At 28.7% G+C, this 21497-nt stretch overlaps 4 protein-coding genes across 7 annotated transcripts in view; 2 read left to right on the top strand and 2 right to left on the bottom strand.

Annotated features, from left to right (window-relative positions):
* Positions 1–3188: 3188 nt before the first annotated feature.
* On the bottom strand, positions 3189–5318 carry Rps10b (ribosomal protein S10b). Its single transcript, NM_001135942.1, has 5 exons — positions 5205–5318; positions 4866–5010; positions 4681–4794; positions 3410–3592; positions 3189–3310 (listed from the first exon to the last, which is right to left on the bottom strand). The coding sequence occupies exons 2-5, from the start codon at positions 5007–5009 to the stop codon at positions 3257–3259; spliced, it is 495 nt and encodes a 164-aa protein (NP_001129414.1). The 5' UTR covers position 5010; positions 5205–5318; the 3' UTR covers positions 3189–3256.
* Positions 5319–5500: 182 nt separating this feature from the next.
* On the top strand, positions 5501–14219 carry LOC100163361 (pre-piRNA 3'-exonuclease trimmer). Its single transcript, XM_008187229.3, has 13 exons — positions 5501–5868; positions 6491–6725; positions 6804–7088; positions 7182–7401; positions 7794–7895; positions 7975–8082; positions 8523–8622; positions 10302–10401; positions 10493–10582; positions 10676–10758; positions 11766–11873; positions 11935–11985; positions 13933–14219. The coding sequence occupies exons 1-12, from the start codon at positions 5738–5740 to the stop codon at positions 11975–11977; spliced, it is 1605 nt and encodes a 534-aa protein (XP_008185451.2). The 5' UTR covers positions 5501–5737; the 3' UTR covers positions 11978–11985; positions 13933–14219.
* LOC100164046 (uncharacterized protein) lies at positions 14069–15970 on the bottom strand. Its single transcript, NM_001246144.1, is given in 5 exon segments — positions 14069–14531; positions 15100–15202; positions 15274–15380; positions 15435–15593; positions 15711–15970. Coding segments are annotated over 5 exon segments (522 nt in total). The 5' UTR covers positions 15778–15970; the 3' UTR covers positions 14069–14445.
* Positions 15971–18180: 2210 nt separating this feature from the next.
* Positions 18181–21497, top strand: part of LOC100166085 (G protein-coupled receptor kinase 1) — a 15102-nt gene continuing 11785 nt past the window's right edge. For 3 of the 4 annotated variants that reach the window (XM_008187230.3, XM_029487761.1, XM_029487760.1), the window contains exon 1: positions 18182–19462. In XM_008187230.3, coding sequence (XP_008185452.1) covers positions 19350–19462 — 113 coding nt within the window. In that variant the 5' untranslated portion in view covers positions 18182–19349. Of the gene's footprint in view, positions 19463–21497 lie in introns of all 4 variants that reach the window. The other variant, XR_510937.3, reaches the window with a different exon arrangement.

The raw sequence follows: 21497 nt of genomic DNA, 5'->3' as shown, positions 1-21497 counted from the left end.
TTTATCAAAATAAACATATTTTGATGTGAACAAAAAAAATATTGTTTCTTTTTTTCGTTTTGTCGAGTGTATAATTAATTATTACAGATTTAACGACTAAAAATCATTAAAATATATATAAATATATATTTATAATACAAAAACTCGTCAGTCGATTATACAGAGTATAATGACCGTAGACCTGCAGTATAAACGCTACACGGATATTATAATATGTTCCAAGAAATATTTAAGCCATCAAACACTAGAGGTGACGAATGACTGCGAAATAAATCTTATAAAAACGCATTACACCGGCGGATACGACATGGACGGTTATATATGTCGCATCCACTTAGTGAAATCGCTCATTCCACTTCATGGAATGTATCCATTTAGTGAAAATGACGTTTTACTACACTATATGGACAATTTGTTGACCTTTTCATGAAGTGGATGAAATTCATTTTATCGACATTCTATAATATTACTATTGTATAAGACTATTTTGATATTGGGTTATTGTACAATTTGCACTAGGTAATTGTGTATAATATGATAATAATTAAATAATATAGTATTTTTTACAACTGCAAAATTTCAATAGTTGGTCTTGGAATATAGAACTCTTTTTGTATTGCCATACGAAGTTTGACATTTCCACTAAGGCCGGTATTTATATAAAAGCTTTTTATTCTGCCGTATAAATGTTCATAGCTTCCAATGTACCTATAAATAAAATTTGAGTTAATTAACTTAATAAGCTAATAAAATAATATTGTCATTGTATTACCTAATATTTTCTTCGTTTTATGTGGGTTTGTATATCAAAAACTTTTGGCCTGCAACTCTAAACACTATATACGTGGTAAGCAAATAATACTCTCGACGTGTTTTCGTACATTCAAAAGTAAAAATAAATTTATAACTTTTTTATTAATCAAATTAAGCATTTTTTTAACGTTAAAATAATTAAATAGTCGTATAATTATAATAAAATAATAATAATAAAGTTAATAAGTACTTAAAAAAATTTAAATAATTTAATTTATAACTTTTTATCAATTAATTAAGTTGATGCATTCGAGAAGTCAACATTTAAAATTCCCAATAGTTTTCAAAGCGCAGGGAAAAACAAAATAAATATGAAGAAAAAACGGGAATTTTTACGCAAAATTGATTATTGATAAAATCCATTTTGGTTATTGGTGTAACTTTAAAACAAACAGTAACAAACAAAATAATAATATTATATCATTGAATTAAAAATATAACATCATCCATTATAGTAACCCACTTGTAACCTATACTGTACAGCAGAGCGACATCCACTTGCCCGCTTTTTATATTTTATATCTTATATTTTTATTTTCAATTATTTTTGTAACTTTATGATGGTCTAATTTGTTTAAATTTTTATAATTGCACAGTAACTTTTTATCATACATTTTTTTTTAATTAGTTAAATTCTTACATTTTAGCTTTAGCAGCTTCAATCTCCGCGATCATTTGAATCTTTCCTCTTGACTTAAAGGTTTTTTCTTCGGCTTCGTAGCATAATATTCTTGTAACTTCTCAGTTCTCATAAAATAATACTTTTTCCATATTATGTAAAATAACATGTTACTAGTCAACAACTACCAAAAACTGGTATAAGACAGACTGACACATTATTGTCAACGAGATGTCCGGATCATACACTATCTGTATATTTCTATGTATCTGTACAATCATTTTCAATTATTTGATATCTTATCTTAAAATTACTTGATCGACTGATGAACCAGTTTATACAGTGTACAAGTTACAAATTATATCAAGCAACTTTTATATTTATTTTATACACAATTATCTAGTGCAAATCGTACAATAACCCAATATCAAAAATACTCGTATATAATAGTAATATTACAGAATGTGGATAAAATGCATTTCATCCACTTCATGAAAAAGTCAACAAATTGTCCATATAGTGTAGTAAAACGTCATTTTCACTAAATGGATACATTTCATGAAGTGGAATTCCACTTTATGAAATGAGCGATTTCATTAAGTGGATGCGACATATACAGTATACATACACCATACAAGAATTGTAAATAATATGTATTATGTAGAACGTGTGAAGTGAACATTAAGATACATATTATATAATTATTCCTTTTATTTACCAACTAATATACTTAAATACCTATGTTACACCAAACGTTACTAAGTTATACAAGACGAATCACACTATCTATCTATAGCCACGCGATAATGCCATACGTGTTAATACAATAATTTGAAGCTTCATAGAAGACTTTAAATCATGAATTAACCTCTTGATCGCCCTTCTACTAAGCACTAAAGTCATCTTAACATTTTAAAAATAAAAAGACAAATAGCTTGATGACTACTAGTCCTCTTCTTGTCGCACTTTCCAATACAAATAGCTCAAAAACCATTATGTAATAGTGGTACTACAATATTTAGATAGATACCTACTTCATTAAAAAAACAATTTTAGTATTTTTTTAATACTCTTCATGAAAAGTTATTCAAGTAATCAAGTATTAAATTGTTTATACTTTATATAGAATCAAAGATTACCAGGCAGTGGAAGAAAACCAGTCCAGTTCACACTATGATTAATTAGCTTCCGTGTACCATCATCAACAAGTAGCCAATGATAGAACGCTTTTCTATCATCTGGAAGTGTATAGGGTTTGGATTCTCAATTAACGTGCATAAAAGCAGAGTAGTCTTATTCTGAATTGAGTCGACATTACCGGGGATCGGTACTTCATACATTTGCATTATATATCTTGGGAAACTGCATATTCAATATTTGATTCAAAACTAATGGGTTTCATGATACTTACAACCAAAATAAAACATTTATGTTGCATATTTTACATATTTTAAGATTATAAACACATACTAAGACAAGTATATAGATATTTTACTACTGCACATTAGAGCTTTTTTAAAAGCATAAGTATTCATATATTTCATTGTTAGGTCATGTTAGACCATTAACCATTTATTTTTTGTTTTAAGTTCTGAGCCTAGGTAATTAGCCATTAATATTCATATTATGAGTGTTTAGAGAAGTATGTCAGTTTAGAAAATAATTTGTAGTATAAATCTAACTGATAAATTTAATTTTAAATATTACTAAGATATAGGCAAATAGCCAGAAACAATGAAAAAAAATATACAAATTTGTAAATTTTATACTTTTTTTATTTTATTTTTTTTTTTGTTTGTTTATAAGTAATATAATTAATTACATTTATTGAGGTGGAGCTCTGCCACGGCCAAATCCACCAAATGCACCAGGTCCTCTCTGAATTAACATAAAAATATATGATTAATATAATTGTTAAGTTATATTAAAAATAAAAACACTAAGTTATTTATCTGTTATAATCCTAATTATACTTACAAAGTCCAATTCAGCAGTACCAGCACCCACTTCAGCTTTCTTGTCTGTACCAGGTGCACCTGGAGCCCGCCTATATGTTGCTCTGTCTTCACCTGACCGACCACCTTCCGGCCTACCTCCTGGTGTGGTTCTGGGTCCTCTTGGATCTTGTCTAGCTTGTCTCTTCAGTGTAGCTGGAACAATCTGAAGACAAATGTTTGTAAAAGCATATCAATATGCATACTAAACATTATATAAAGATAAATAACAAAAAGTTATTGGTCAAAGCTGTAGATTCATACATTTGAATATGATTCTTGCTAAGACCTATTAAATGCTTGAAAACAGAAAATTGCTTCAGGGCAACAGGATCATATAATTTAAATTTGTGATACAAGATTATATTTTTCTGCAAATAACATACATACCATGCATTTAAAGTACAAGTTATTTTTTCGATTAATTCGATTTTTTCGATTAATTATGAGCCAAATTTGTTGAAAAGTTTAATACTTTCTACACATACATATAAAACTGATAAGTAGATGGATAAATAATTAAAAGTAAGTTTCCATAGTCTAATAAAAACAAAAATGTATTTAATCACACAAATTTGAAACCAAAAAATTTATTATGCAATTAGGTTTTACATATTTAAGTTTATACTGCACATTTGAACATTTTTAGGAATATAGTTACAAACGTATTAATGCCTTTTTTAGTGTATGAATTTAAAAACCATAATTAGTATTATGGCTCGGATTTCAAAGCATAAACATTTTTTTTTTGGAATGTCTTCTTTAATGCTTCGCAAGCTACAAATGTGTTTCAAGTAGGTACTTCATCAAAATCCACAAAATGTATTCGGGGCATTTTTTTTGCGGATTATAATATTATATACTTTTCGGGACATTTTTAAAATTATTTTTGAACTATTTCTCGTAATATGACAAAAAAATTGCCTTAATTCAAATATATACATAATATTACGTAATATGAATCATTTTCATTTTAACTACATCAGATAATCAGTTTTAAATCAGACAAGGCTGAAATGTATCTTTATGTCACATCAATCAATTAGCCAACTTAATTGCATACAACTTTTTTCCTAGTATGACTGTGTAATACAAATGAAATTTTTAATATTTTAAGGGCACTTAAATCCGAGTAATTATAATTTTCAATACTTAATGTAGGTTATGTACTAATCGTATCAATACAAATATTTTAAATTATGAATATATTTAATAATAGAACATTGAAGTAAGTTTATAAAACCCTATATTTACCTCAGTTGGCAAATGAAGATAATCCCTAAGGTATTGAATTCCTTCGTTTGTCAAGTACCAATAATAGTGACGCCACGCAAATTGTTCTTTGACATAATCTCTAGATTTGAGACTCTAAATAAATTGAATAAACAAATTTAACATTAATGTATACAGAGTAAATTCAGAATAACTGTCTTAAATACCTGCATAGCTTTGATAACTTGCAAATTTGGAATGCCTTCAATATCGGGATGTACAGGTTTATGGAAATCTTTTTCAGCGACCATAACACCTTCTTTGAACAAGTATTCGTAGATAGCCCTACGATTCTTTTTCGGCATCAACATTCTGTTAAAAAAGTATTATTTACTTACTTGAGAATAAAATATGTATAATACAACAACACAATATGTAGGTACAGATTACAAAAAATATATATTTTGATTTCTGTCAAAAATCAAATTTATCAAACAAGAATGGCGTTACGAATTGTATAATACAACTGAATAAAAAGTAAATTAGTTAATTAAATAAATACTCACTTCGATGTTTGTGGATGAAAAATGTTCTAAAATACAAACGGAACGGCCGAAACTGAGTAGTAAATACCACAATTATTTAGAAAGAAAAGACCATGTTATCACTCGACCAACCTCAAAATATTTTTCGTGTTGACTCTGTTGAGACAATATTTTTATTACCGCTAACGTGGTATAAGAAATTATGATAAAAGTTACCACAATCTCGTTGTATCACTTGCGCGACAAATAGCAATGTTGTCTCTTGACTCTTATCGCTATCATAATAGACCTGTAAACAGCATGAACTATTTTAGTATTTTCATTCTCCCGACTATAATATAGTATACTATTAGGTACCTTGTTAATTATTATACCATTTATACGTACAGTACTGCAGCGAATATAAAATGTTTACAGTTGAATTTCAATTTGTTAGGTAATAGATATTTAATACCTATATATTATAGGTTTTTCCCATAAATCTATAGTTTATAGGTTTTCCACACATTGATTAAAAATCAAATTTTTTTTTGATTTTATTTTACATTTAAAAAATGGGTGAGATTACTTGTGAAAATTTTTATTCCGAATTGCCGGTTATCGAAAGCGCAATCAAAGAATGTGCTTTTATAAGCTTAGATATGGAATTCTCAAAATTATTCGACAATATATCGAAGCCATTTAGGTAAGTTTTTTACATAGATCCGCAATAAAAATAAAAATCAACAGGAATTACTTGGTCAAATTTAAGTTAAATTACCAATAAAATTATCAAAAATATATTTTTTAGATGTGTGCTCAATGACAAGTTTAAAAAACCTGACAAAATACCTAGGTTATAAGAATAGATATAGTGAACTTCTCTCAGTACTGGAGATTGATGTTTATAGTAAAAACTTTGAAACCCAACACAAACCATAAGAGCTAAGTAAGCTCAGTTATAACTAAATACAGAAATTTTTTAAAAAATCCAATAATAGTTGTCAGTATTTTCTCATAATATATTACTGAAAAGTAAAAATATGTACCTTAAAGAAAAATTGTTTTTGTATTTTTAATTTAAATGACCAAGCCTGTAACTTATTCAGTGTGCTGCTGGATAATAAAAAAATATTAGGTATTAGAAAGACTGTTATTTCTCATTGCTAAATTAGGAAGTAAAATGTCTACATTATTTAACATATTTTTTTATTACTTATTACTATGTTTTGGTTTATCTTTTACAAATGTAGTTATTCGTAGACATTTTCTTACAATATCATCTAATTAATTATTGTAATTTATGAACATCATAAATGCTTTTACAGTTTATTCGATACAACTGAAGAACGATACAACAAATTGCACCAAAAAGTATCTGATATAACTTGTATTCAGTTTGGTATGGCGATTTATGTTTATGATGACAAAATTAAAACATTTAAAACGAGTACCTACTCATTTTATACATACCCGCAGACATTTTATAAGTCTGATAGTGTGGTCAATTTTCAAACATCATGTGTTGAATTTTTATGTAAACATAATTTTGATTTTAACAAGGTAAATCTTATTTTATACCTATTTATTTTAATTATTTTAATCAATAGTTTTCAATTATTTAATTATATTTTTGTTTAGTTATTTCATAGTAGGGTACCATATTTAACCGATGAAGAAGAATTAAAAATAAAGTCAGAAATGTTGGATGAATTTTTTTTTGACAAATATTTTGAAACTAATATAAAATTTCGTTCTATTGAAGAAGAATTAATGAAAGTTTTAAAAATTGTTTCTGAATGGTATGATACTGCCAATTATGGAGAGCAGACGTTTTTAGAAATAAATGGATGCAATGAACCTGCATATACTATATTAATGCAATATTATCTTCTGAAAAAGTTAAAATATATACTCATAGATGAAGTAATATTATAAAGAAAATAACCATTACCTATTATTTATAATAATAATTTGTAAAATATTTATATTTATATACATATATATATATTTTTTTAGAGTCAATTAGGATTGAATATTACAAAAATAGAAGCTAATACAAATTCAGAAATATTGAATAAAACAATTCATGAAAATCTAAAATTAAATTTATTAAATAAAATGATGGGTATCAAATATTTAATGAAACTAATATCAAAGTTGAAAAAACCGATAATTGGGCATAACTGTGCTTTAGATATTTTAATTTTATCTAACCAATTTTTCACACCCTTACCTGGTCAGTGTATATACATAGTTAAGCATATTTACATATTTATCAGGCTAAAATACTAAATTAGTTTAAATATTTCCATATTTCACCTTTAGATAGTTACCTAAATTGTAATATTATATATCCACAATTTGTTGTTTTTGCAATCATTAGATTGATCTAATGACTGATGAATTTGTCCCTATCCATCACAGCTACCTTCAGTCTTTGTAACTTATTCCTATGTCTTCTATGGTCTGTTTCATATAAGATTGTTGATTGTACCAAATCACAAGTACTCCAATTTCATAAAAATAAATCCTATTGCACAATTTTTTTTTAAAGTTTATGAAGCATGATAAACTAAATCAAATATATTCATACATAATGTATACATTCATATACATTTCATATTTCAGAAAACTTCAAAGATTTCCAAAATTTTGTATTCAACAACTTTGGACCAATTTATGATACTAAATTATTATGTAAGGAAGTTAAACGTATAGTATCTAAAAATGGTTTGTAAGGTTTATTAAATTATAAAGTTTGATTGACTCATGATTTTTATAAATTAAATGGAAATTATTTTTTCATCAGATAAATGGATTGGAAGTTCTCTCCCGGAAATATATTCTTTTTTAAAAGATGGAGATGGCAAAAAATATTCAGATACTATACGTATTCAATTGACTGGTATTGAAGAACGTAAGAATATAACATATTTCATAATATTCATTATTCATATTTAGTTAATTAATTTTTTTTTTTAACAGCATTAAAATTAAAATGTACTGCTTTGTCTTGTTTTTGGTAAAAACCCATGAATATAAAAGAATTGTTAATATTTATTTCATATTAAACTATTAAAGTAAAAGTAATAACTTTTAATGATAACTATTATTATTTTAATATTTAAATAGTAAACAATCATTTTTTTTTAACTAAATTAAAATTGTATAATTTCTGTAGGGTGTTATCTCCCTAAGCTTAAGACTCACTGTCAATTTTTTTGTCATTTATCAAACGTATTTATCATGCAAAACTGTATAGATTGCAGATTTGCTTAAATTAAATAATAATAATAATAATAATAAAAACATAAAATTGCATTGCATTGTATTGAAAAGTTTTTTTTTATATTCTAGCTCAAGATATGAAATTACACCATGCTGGGTGGGATGCCTATTACACTGGTTATTGTTTTGTTAGAATGATTCATATTATTAAAAGCTTCTCTAGTAAAACGTAAGTTGATTTATCATATGAAAATAAAATATTTTAGCTGCACTTAATATATTATATTTAAAATGTTAAATGAAATTAATTTATAATATGTACATATATGTAGCCGTCAATGATGTAAATGAGGTTATAACGTAAATGCCTAGCCAATATTATAAATTCCTAACATTAGTAGTCAATATTGTCAATGCCTAGGCATTAGCTGACAACATAGGCAAGGTTGTAAAATTCAAATATTTTGTTAACACATTTACAACTATGACTAGGAAATCACCTTGATGTCTTATATTGATAGACAATGTTGATAATTTTGTGTACTGAAATACATATAAGGTAAATTATACTTAAAATTACATAAATAAAATAAATAAATTGAATCATTTATTTTCACAATTTGATGTACTGTGACACTTTGAAGGTAGTTACTACAGGTATATACTAGATATATGTTATGCATTGTGCTAGTGCCTAGCTGGCATATGCGTGTGTACAAATATTATAATTTAATTAATTATTATAACAAATAAGTTATTGCGATTTTTATTGTATGCCTCCTATATAGATGACATATGTATCCGATAGATTTCTATATTTTACTTAAAATGTACCTAATGTATGACAATTGACATATTAGAGCCGGGAAGTATATTATTGTTAGTAAGGATTATAATTGAATTAACAACACTAGGCTGTTTCTAATAAAAATGTACAAATACATTTTTAAACTTTTACATACTTAACTGCTTACAATTTTTAATAAGTACTTACCTACAATTAGAGTTCACCTAAAAACCCGTTTACAATATATTTTTGATTTGAAATTGAATTGAACATTTTTATTAAATATGTCTGAAAAAGCTCGGAGTTGTCGTCTATACCTAGGAAATATTTCTAAATGCATCATTCCCTGAGAATAATAGACATTAGCGTTATTTCCTAGTCAATATCGTATACTATCTAATTTTATCGGAAATATTGTTATTGACTAATGACTAGTCATTAATGTTAAATCCTTAATTTACGTCTATGCCGGTAACATATATACCTAACTATATTTCTATATAGTATTATATTATTACACTGACTTATTTTAATTATATAATTTTATCATATTTTAGTAATTAATCACAAAAAATTAGCTTAAATTTATATAATGAATTGTTGTAAAATTTGTGGTAGGGTGGTCTAAGTCAATAAAGATTAAGAAACTTGAACTCTGATGGAAGAAACAATTAAAATGTTACATACTTTAATATACCCACTGATGATCCACTATTTAAGGCATAAATCATTCATATGATAAAAAACAGATACATATTTTTTAAAAATTAAATAAGAAATATTTTGATTGTCAATGCAGTTTTAAATTTTAAATAAATACAATTTCGTAATAGTAATATGTTATCAATTTTATTTTTAAAGACATTTAATTTATTATCATTGAGTATCAATGTTACTTTTCACCTATCTATTTAATATTTTATGATTTAAAAAATCAAAAATTGTGATGTTTATATTATAAATTATTATGTTTACAAATTTCAGTAGGTCTCGCAGGATGGGCCACGGCTCAACTGGCCCCTCCTGTGCAAACGCTTATGAATGATACTGAATGTTTTTATAAAATATAATTAATTTAATAAATACATTTAAAGTAATTAACTTTCAATGAATGTTTATAGTGAAAATATGAGTCTGAGATATACCTTAACAGAACTTTTAAAATCAATAGAATTTTCTAAGAACAAATTGTTCACCAGTCGATCAATTTCAAATATTTTGGTGAGTATTCATTAATGGTGTAAGGTATAATATTAAGTTACATTAAAAATGATATATTATATACTAACTCAATAACTCTATTTTAATAAAGGATTTGGAGGCAAATGATCATCATAATCCCACAAATTATTTAATTATTCAGAATAAAGGAATTCTTTATAAGGAATTGGATTTAAAAATAGTAAATAATATAATAAAGTTGTATTAATAATGATATTATATATTTGTATATTATTTAATTTCTTTATGATTGTGTTTATATTTTTGGTTTCAGCTTAAACAAGATCTCCAAGAAATTTGTAATTTTGATATAAAATTACTTTCAAAGTATACTGCATTGGTTGCCTTCCCTTTCATGTACGTTTTCCTAAATTATGTGACTTAGCATTTTTAATATACAAATTTGATTGTACCTATGACATTAATCTAAAGCTACAATTCTGTAACTTGTTAGGTTTGAATTCAATACTTTAAGAATCTTACGCAAGCAAAGCAGTAGGCAAAACAAATTTTGAAACCTTCAACCACTAACCACTTTGTTTAATTATCCTTTATACAATTTTTACTAATCTTACTGTTATGATGTTATCAGTGATAACATATTATTAGGTTTTCAAAAATTAACTGTTAACAAAATGACAGTTAAAAAAGTAATTTATCTTAAAAAAAAAAGTTGTAAATTTTAATTGAGATTTTTCACCTTAAGAGGACGCTATACCCGCATGCGTTGTCTCAGTCTTACAAATGTACAACATAGCAAAAACCTGTTTTGCGCGGGAAAGAACCGAGAAGGTTACAGTCTCATGACTAAGAAACGAGATTTTCACCACATAGAAAGGAGAATTTTGGCTGGGGAATGTTGTATTTACTTTTTTGATATCACTTATATGAAAAAAGTTTTTACTGTTTCAAAAACCATTATTGTTTGTGTTTTTCAAACTTGAAAAACTTTTTTCATATTATTGATGTCAAAAAAATAAAAAAAAACGCTGCACAGCATAAGTTTTCCTTTTTATGTGGTAAAAATCTCGTGTCTTGTCGCCTTCTCGGTGTTACATTTGTAAGACGTAGACAACACATGCGGGCGTAGCATCCTCTTAAGTGATATTTTGTTTTAAATTATAATTTTTGTGGTCGAGCTATACATTCAAAATGTACAATATTTTTTTTTTGTAATATTGGTTTGACTTAAATTCATAAATTGTCTGTATATTTTTCAATTTGACCAAACACCAATAATTGATAAAACTATTAACTTTTTTTTTTTAATTCTACCTGTATTTTTGTAGTTATAATTTGTTTTAAATTATTCATTGTATTAATTATTATTACCTATTTAATATTATTTTTTTAACTTTTAATAGGCATAGTCGTATCATTTATAAACTAAAGACAACCTACAATGTGGAAAATTATTCAATATATCAAAGGAAAAAAACAAACAAACAAATTATTTGCCTCAGTTTAGCTATGTTAGTGTTTATATATAAAAAAAAAAAAATTCAAATATTAATAAGATAATTTTTTTTTCAGAATAACTACTTGTGTAACAATTATGAAATATTTAAGAAAATGATTAAAGATGTAAGTATAAATTCTAAATATCTTAATTTATTTTATGTAATAAAACTATATAAATTAGGTTTTAAATTATTTAAATAATGTTTACATAAATGTTAAATAATTCAATTGAAAGATTTATGTAAAATAAAAATGCATAAGTTTCTATATTAGTTTGAAATGGTACAATTTTTGTAAAATTATTTTTCAATGCATCTTCTGGCAAACAGTCTTTAGTATAAAAATTATTTGGGTCAAGACAATTAAAATCTGCAAACAATTCCTTATGTTTTTCAAATCGTGATTCAATACTTTGGATAACCAAGTCAAATATTACATTGCATACATTAACTTCAAATAAATGCAATGGATTCATAATTATATTATCTGTTGATTCGTACGCAAATTGTTTAGTCTTTTTTCTTTGTCGGCTTGGTGCTAAACTATCACTAATTTGAATACTTAAATAACAAAAATAAATATTGTTTATAGCCAAATGATTATGATATTTTTCTTGTAGTGGTTAAAAATATTAAATTAGTCAATTTGAATCTTTATTAAAATTATTTTCAATCTTCATTACACAAGGTTCAGTTGGGCCCGGGGGGGGGGGGCCCATACATCAACACAAGATAGGGCCTACCGGGAAAATCCCGAATTCCCGGTGAGCCTATCCGCCACTGCATTATAAGGAATCTTGTATAACATTTTAAAATCTTAAATTTAAAAATAAAAATTTTTATGAATTTCTAACTTAAAATAATTTGCACATTTTCGTGATTTATATGTATTCTGTAGATATTTGGACTTTAAATAATTATGTTTATATGATTAAATAAAGTAATTTATATTCTATCCCACATAAATCAGTTTTTGCTAGGTTGCAAATTTATGAGATAGAGACAACGGGTGTAGCGTCTTCTTCATGACAATTATGTTTAATAACAAAACAATATTGTTAAGAAATATATATATATTCATTATTCATATGACCAGCAATAAAAAAAGTGGATGTCGCTCTACTGTAAAGTAGGTTACAAGTGGGTCACTATAATGGATGGTGTTAAATTTGAATTCAATGATATAATATAATTGTATAAGAAAAACGATTCTGAGCGAAAACGGTCAGCTAGCCTATGACATTACTAAGTATATTTGATGATATTATTGTGAATAAAGTAATTTATATATTTAGGAACCTATTTCCGTTGAACCTTGTTTTAAATATTCAATTCTTAGATATAAAAGTTGAACATTTTATAAATTATGAAATACAGAATAATTATTAAGTTTTAAATTTGATAAATTTTGTCTAAATTTGAACTTTAAATGCTTATAATAAAAATGTATTTTTAATATTATTACTTCTATTGTAACAATATATCAAGAGCCTTGTATTCAATTTTCACGTATTTTTATCCAACAAATAAAATTTTATAGATATAAAATGACAGACACAGAAAAAAAATTTAAAAAAAACACACACACACATTGTAAAATCAATACATTCATCAGAACCTAAAATAAAAATAGGAAATGTTGATGATTCTAAAATCTAAATATATAATGTTGCCACTAGAAATCTTGATTTTAACATAAAATGGGATTCATTCAAAAAATTACTATTGACGAAAATAACAATTGATGAAATTATAATATTATAATAATATTCAGTGGCAGTCAAACAGAGTGGGGGATGAATCACCCCATTCTCTATTTCCAATATATAAAATCTTATACCCCCCCCCCCCCCCATGACAAAATCATTTATTATAATTTATAAATAATGAAACTAGCTTTGTAAAAAAAACGTTAAGTGCGTCAAAATGCGAGCACTGCTTAATAGTTAATATTATGGTAAATGTTCAGCTAAAGACAATCTCTTAAGTAAGTTGTAGTACTAAGATTGACAGCCTATGTATCTATCAATATTATGTCATTAATGGCCTCACAAAATCCCTTTGTCAACAGATTCCATAATTATCACAACATGGTCTGATACAAAATTCCTGATGCTTGTTCAAAATGATTTTTGATGTAACATTATTACGTTATTTGTAGGATCATACTTCATAACAATAATGAATTTCTGACTGACTGACATATATTATAAGTTATAAAATTGTTTATACTTTATTTTTATTTCATTGTTATATCTTATTCTAAAATCAATAGTAAATATATAATAATATAATTTAAGTTTGTTTACTACATATGTTAAAATTCTTGGTTGCATAAATAAAATATTATATTCTAGGATTATTGTTTCAACATATGAGTGATGACAAAAAAAATTATGATAATATTAATAATATTATATTATAACCTATAACTTTTTAATATTTACTGTAGTTCAGATACAATTATTGTAATTTTTGTTTACAAAAGGCATAATATGAGCTGAAGAAATAAACTATTTATTAGTAATATTATAAAATTGTACATAGATATTAATTATTGGAATAGAATATTTATTTTTCACTTTTATCCACACCCACCTCCAGAACATGCACTTCTTCTTGGAGGTCTATAATTTGAGCCACTGCCAGATCCCATTAAAGGTTTGTAATCTAAAGAACACAACATGTTTATAAATTAATAAAAATACAGGTATTGAACCAATCTAACCAATGTTCTAACCAATGCCAAATTATGTGTACATCAACATAGTAAGTTGTATAATATACAGTTAATAAATCTGTTTCTATGTAAGTATATTTATTTACTATGAAAAATAAAATAAAATAATTATTAAATGAGCCTACAAGGAGTTTTAATTATCATATCTACTAATACATATACTTAGAGGTATACATTAATTAATATTGGGTTAAGTTAGTTGAGAATACAAAAAATTATAAAATGATGAAATACATTTTATCAAAATATATAATTAATACCATACTCTGTCCAGCGAGAGAAAGGGCATACTCTGTGTCATCCTGCTATCAAAACAGAATTCTCTATGGGAGGGACGAGGGTGTGACGTAGGGATGTGCAGAAAACCCAATTTTGATCGACCTGTGTTACGTTCTCTCGCTGAACAGATTATAGAAATATGAAGAAAAAAATGTCTTTACGCCAGTGAAAATATCTTTTAATTAATGCACAACACTTAAATTAAAAAATAAATATTACCTGGTTTTGAATTTTTTGACTTTTCAGAACTGTTCATAGACTGTCCTGCAGCCATTCCATTATTTAAAAGTGCTTGTTTTTCTTCTAATAATTTCTTCTCTTTCTAACATATAATTACATATTGATTTAAATTAGAACTAAAATTTGCTACACCTAATCATTAATTAATTTTACTTCTTTTTGTTTTTCAAGTGCTATTTTAGCCTTTTTCTCATATTCTTCTTGGAATTTTACTCGTGCTCTTTGTAATTCCTCTTGTTTTTGTTTAAATAAATCTGGATCTATAAATTGTACATGGGTATTATTATTAGTTTCTATCAATGAAAACTACATACTTTTTTTAATGTCTGCATCATATGCAGCTACTGCTCTTTGTTCTGACCATTTTAAATAATGAGGCCATAATTTGGGGACTAAATATGCCAACAATATTATAAAAGCCAGGAAGTACCATCCATTATTTTGAACAAATTCTAAAAAACTCCATAGATAACCTATGTTGAAAAACAAGTCCATAGTCATAAATTGTATTTATTGTATTGAATAATTTATTATTTAATTCATAATTTATTTCAACAACCTTGACATTTTATTTAAAGTTTTACGCTCACCTGTAATAGATTGAAAATATGAAATTTCTTCTTCATCTGCATAAATTATCTCCTCCTCCATATCCATTTTTAAACCTTTACTATTGATTTTATTCTAAAAACCAAGATTTAATACGATGTGTAAATTAAAAATGTTATTTAAAAAGTAAACCGACAACCACTCGTTACCAATTTTAATAATTGATTTTACAGCTAGACAAAACTCATAAAATAATTTATATCACAAAACAATATAATAGTTCGTGGCTTTCACAATCACTGAAATACTGAATCACAAATCCAATGATTATTATCGTGTCACTTTGTAATATGACCATAGACCTTATACTAACGGTCTATGTATATGACGTTGTTTATGTTGATAAAAAATATTGATAAACAGTTTCCATTATCAGAAACGGTAATCGGAAATAAGAAAATAAATAGGCATCATAAAAAGTACAAATTACCACTCAATGTAATTTTAAGCCGAGAAGACTTAGGGCTCTTTACAACAAGCCCGGATTAATGGGGGGAAGTCAACGGGGGCATGGTCCCGGGGCCCATTGATTTGGGGGGCCCATCTATATCCCCAAAATATATTTTTTTAACGCGTAAAATTCATTTTTCAAAAAAAAAAAATCATCTAAGTAGGTAGGTTTAGCAGGTAAATTATTATTAATAATTATAAAATAAAATTGTTCTCAATTTTACGAAAAATTACTATAAATAATGAACTATGTTTGCCAACAATTTTGTTTTTTTTTTTTGTTGTTGTTGATCATTTTAGATTGCCGATTTATGTATATAAAAAGGTAGTTATAAGAAAAAATATTTAGCTCTTGTAGATTAGGTATTTCAGTATAAAAGTATTAATGCATATTTTACTAAAAAGTAGAGCAGTGCACCTAACCTAGCTATGGTCTTCAACCGGTGAGTCGCGACCCATTTTTAGGTCGCGTAAGCTTTAAAATTGGGTCGCGATAAGTCTTCTTTATAAAATAAAAGTTAAATTTATAAAATTATATACCTAAGGTAAAAAAATAATTCACATTAAACTGTTTTTATCTTATTTTTATTTTATTTTATATTTTCATATATGAATTTTATACATTTTCAATTAATAATAAAAATTAAAATTATGATCTGTAATCTGTAAAATAGTAATATTGTAAAAATACCAGTGTATTGAAACAATTATATTAATAATAAAAAAAAAAAAAAATTAATAATAATTAAATATTCTATCTACTAAAATGTAATTTTTATTTATTCAGTTTTAATAGTACTATTGCAAAGCATTAGGCAATTTTAGCTTTTTTACAAAGCTTACGTGGGTCGCGAAAAATGTAGGCCTAAAAAAGTGGGTCGCAAGTCCAAAAAGGTTAAAGACCACTGATTTAGAGGACCATGGTTAATAACCTAAAGAATCAAAATTGATCATTTGACTATCAAAATATTCAGAAAAAAGCTCTACAAGAATCCATAAAAAATATAGTGGGTATGTGCTCCATTTGAAAAAATAAAGTCGGTTTAATTGTTGGTACAACTGCGTGTTTAAAAATTTTGAAAATGTTATAAGAAAATTGCCTGTAAAAATAAAGAAACACGTATTTTTTTGTTTTAAAGAAATTCCATATCATCGACCTTCATTGTTAAAAAAAACCCGCGTACAACGACATAAGATACAACCTGTATATTTTTTGTATAGTAAAAAATGAAAATTATACAAAATTAGAAATTTTACAAGCATCACTTATCGTTATTTCTCATAGGCTTTATATAATTTTCTAAAAAATTTTAACTTAAAAATGCTTTTATAATTGAATAAATTAAAATATATTTAGTGCTTACGTATTTTTATAAGTTTTTAAAATTACCGCTGAAATACTAAAAGATCAGGGAAATTATAGTTAGTATGAGATCTAAATGTCTATGAGGTTCTAAATGTCTAAAGGGATCCAGCTGTTGACGTACAGGGATTCACTAATTGTCGCAGGATCTAGGTGGTACGTAACCAACCGGAATGGCCTATCCATTCTCTTATTATCATGGCACGCCCCCAACGTTATCAGTGTCCGCTCCGTTGCCCTCGACCAGCAGGCTGAATACTCGAGCAGGGGTGCAGCTGCTCACAGGGTAATAATATTGAAACGAGCCGCCCCGGCCGGTGATACCCGTCCCGGTCGCAGTCACAGTATTGCCAGCACAACAACAATAACAACAACAAGAACTACTGGCGACACCTCGTGACAGAAAATAGCGAGTGCGAACCATAGACATATTAATAAATGGACTGATCGTAAAAAGAGAGGTTCTTTAATATATCTATGGTACGGGCAACGGCTATAGATAGTATATTTAATCGTGGTACGGACAGAATATGCCTGGCCGTCAGTCGCACGCACTCGCTGTCACGCGACATCATCGAGCACGCACGCATTTGTTACGCGCGGTGGTCGTGATATCGCTAGTGGTGTGAGGGGGGCCACGGCGACTGCAGTGAGACGTGTGTGATACTCGCGGGCATCGGCCGGAGCGCACCACCGGTAGGCGGCCACGAGCTCTCGAGCGGCGGCGGTGCAAGTGCATAGATTAAACATACATGTATGTTTAATCTATGGCAAGTGTGCAACGGACCCGACGCCCGACGGAGATTTTTGTCGTTCCGCATTCGCATTCGCGTACTGTACTACGACTTCGTACGGCTGTCCACCCCTCTCCACCACCTTCTTTTTGAGACCCGTGGCGTGTGTGTGTGTGAGTGTGCAGGCGCTGGCGCGCGCGCGTTGGTGTGAGTAGTTAGTAGTGTGTTTGTGTGTGTGTCGACCGTCGGTGTGCTTTTGTGTGGTCGGCCTGTCGTACGACAATAATTATATCGCGACGATAATAATAATGTGATGTGCGCGCGGGCGACCTAGTTTCGCGTTACGTACACTTACGTGCCGCCGTCGGTTAAACGACCGTTGTCGTCGCCCAGGTGACTGATACCCGTCCGACACCATAACACACAATAAACGATAATAATAAATAATAATTGCAATACCTAATGTATAAATAATATTTCACGGACCGACCACCACCACTACCACCGCTGGCGCCTGGCCGGTTTGTAGTTAAAAAACTACCACCACTGAGGTACCACACTCCCCCGGACTCTTCGGTCGGACGGTTTTGTTTTTTTTTCGATTATTTCGTTCGACCCGACGGGAAACCAAACGGGGCGACAATAATTTACATCACGACGTCGCAGGGTCGTCGTTATCCAATCTGCCGTGGTCGTCATGTCCGACGAACTCCGCGGCCGCTGCCGTGGCTGCGATGACGACGGCCACCACGGTGACCGCGGTTGTTACGTGTCTTACGGGATCGCGGCCGTCGTGACTGCCGTGAAAACTGACAAGTGATAATCGTTTCCACCGAGTCTAGGCTGCCGACCGTCTTAGCCTAGGTTGTTGATGTGGTGTTAAATCGGTTGTTGTTGTCGTCGTCGCCGCCGCCGCCGATTGTGGTGGTTGTCCGACACGTCGTTCGGCTCTTACCACGGTATCGTATTCTTGCGATTTCCTTCAAATCGCCAGTCAACCGTCGTCGAGTTCGTTGGCACGGACGCCCGTCTTGTCCGTGTTCGAATCGCGTGTGAACTACCCTCCGTGCACGATGGCCGACTTGGAAGCCGTGCTGGCCGACGTCAGCTACCTGATGGCCATGGAGAAGAGCAAGTGCACGCCGGCGGCCAGAGCCAGCAAGAAAATCGTCTTGCCGGACCCCAGGTAATAATATGCTCTACCTGTGCGCCTACTTTTGAATGTCGATTACTGGCCCGTACGCTTTTGTCCCTGTTGCTGATACGTAGAATTCCAATAATTATTGTTGATGGGGTGAAATTTACTGTAGAATGACCCAACAAGCAGTTCACATCGTCCGATAATACCTTATCTGCCTGGACCTAGAAGTGCTACACACCAAAGTCATTGCTGTTGTATATCTGTTTGTATATCTATTTGTATAGCTTTATACATTTAGTTTAGATGTATTTGGCTTATAATACACTCGTTATATAAAATTGTATGACAATTCATGTAGAAAAATTATGAAAATACTGTGTGTTTTGGTAGATTGGTAAGAGTTCTCTACTGTATGTAAATTGTAAGTGCGATTTATTAATTTAGATATCTGAATCTAGACTTAGCTTACATACACATATTTATGGCATTGTCACTAAAATGTTCTCTTAAGCAGAAACTTAATTTAATGTTAATGACAATGTATGCTAAGTCTGGACCTGGCTTAATGGTTCTATAAAACTACATCGTGAATTATGTATTACGTTATTGAAAACAAGAAAGCAACATCTGGTTAAATTCCTAAGCGATTGAGATATTTGACAAAACCAATTACTAAACTTTAAAATACTTTTACTGCACTCAAAATTTAAGAAAAATAGATATTTTTGCCCTATTCAAAACAATAACATCTGCCTATAGGTGTAGTGAGAATAATCAGGATTGAGCAAAAGAACTAAAGAAACTGTATTTAGTGAGTTTATCATTTATTAGAATAGAAGCATTGCAATTCGTTATAATATGTTTTTACAAATTATTTTTATCTGCTTACCTATTGGATAGGTAGGTAAATAATTGTTTTGTAAGTCAAAAAACAAAATTTGTTTGTACTTAATTTTCTGCTATTTTGAATAATGGTAATAGCCAATAGGTACCTTGTATTATACATTTACTACATATTTAGTTAGTATACTCTGTTTAAAGAGAGAACATACCGATTCTGCACACCCCCCCGCATCATCCAAATATCTAAACTGGTTACCCTGGCAGGGTATCGCATGCACATTGCAGAAGAACCAATTTTGGTTGGCTTCTCTTGCTGAACAGAGTATAGGTGTATTGAAAAAAAAATCTCAATTAAACAGGTTTTATTAATTTTAATAAACTTGTAGGTTTAAGCAGTTATCAAGGCTGTTATAAAATAAAAATTGCAAGTAGACTACCAAATAATTTTAGTGGCTTGGTAGGCGCAGTGTGTACAATGCACTGAATGTTCATAACATACGGCGCTGCTAGTTCCTGGATAGATGACCATCTGGGATTTTTAGCAACGAATCCTTGCCACACATACTAAACGTGTTTTCAACCATTCCTCCCCCTACTAACAACATACAAACAATAAATAGCTAATGGCTCATGTTCAATAAAAAAAAAAAATTAAGCCTAGTAAAATTATTGATACAAATTCCTATACCTATAATATTATTTCTTATTGAAAAGTTTTCTTTATAATAGATTCTCCTGTTTATGTCTTCTTAAATAAAAGTTACTACATACCATAAGGCATTAAGATATTATCTCAATAGTTTTCAAAATCGCCGCAAAAAACAACATGAAAATTAAGGAAAAATGGGAATTTTTACACAAAATCGGTTATGGTATTTAGTGTAACTTCAAAACAAATGAACGTATATACTTGAAATTTTTACTGATTGTTTTATATATTTGCATTTTCTATAAACAATAACATTTTCAAAATATTTTGACTTGTTTTGAGCTGTTTACAGACATTATCAATTTTCGGTTTTTTTAGTTTTTTTTTTTTGATTGTCATTAAAATGTTATTTGTTGGGTATAAAAGCATGAAAATTTAATACAAGGCTCCTACCATATTGTTACAATGACATTTGAAAAATATTAAAAATCCTTAGTCACAGTTTTTATTTATAAGCATTTAAGGGGGTTGCAGCTGATGAAAAAAAGTGACTTTTAGACCAATAAGCTAGACAAAACTGAAAGATTT

This window comes from Acyrthosiphon pisum, chromosome A1 (genome assembly GCF_005508785.2).
Source record: "Acyrthosiphon pisum isolate AL4f chromosome A1, pea_aphid_22Mar2018_4r6ur, whole genome shotgun sequence".
Lineage (NCBI taxonomy): Eukaryota > Metazoa > Arthropoda > Insecta > Hemiptera > Aphididae > Acyrthosiphon > Acyrthosiphon pisum.
Note: the sequence above shows the minus strand (reverse complement) of the source record. Positions and strands in the feature narration are given on the sequence as shown.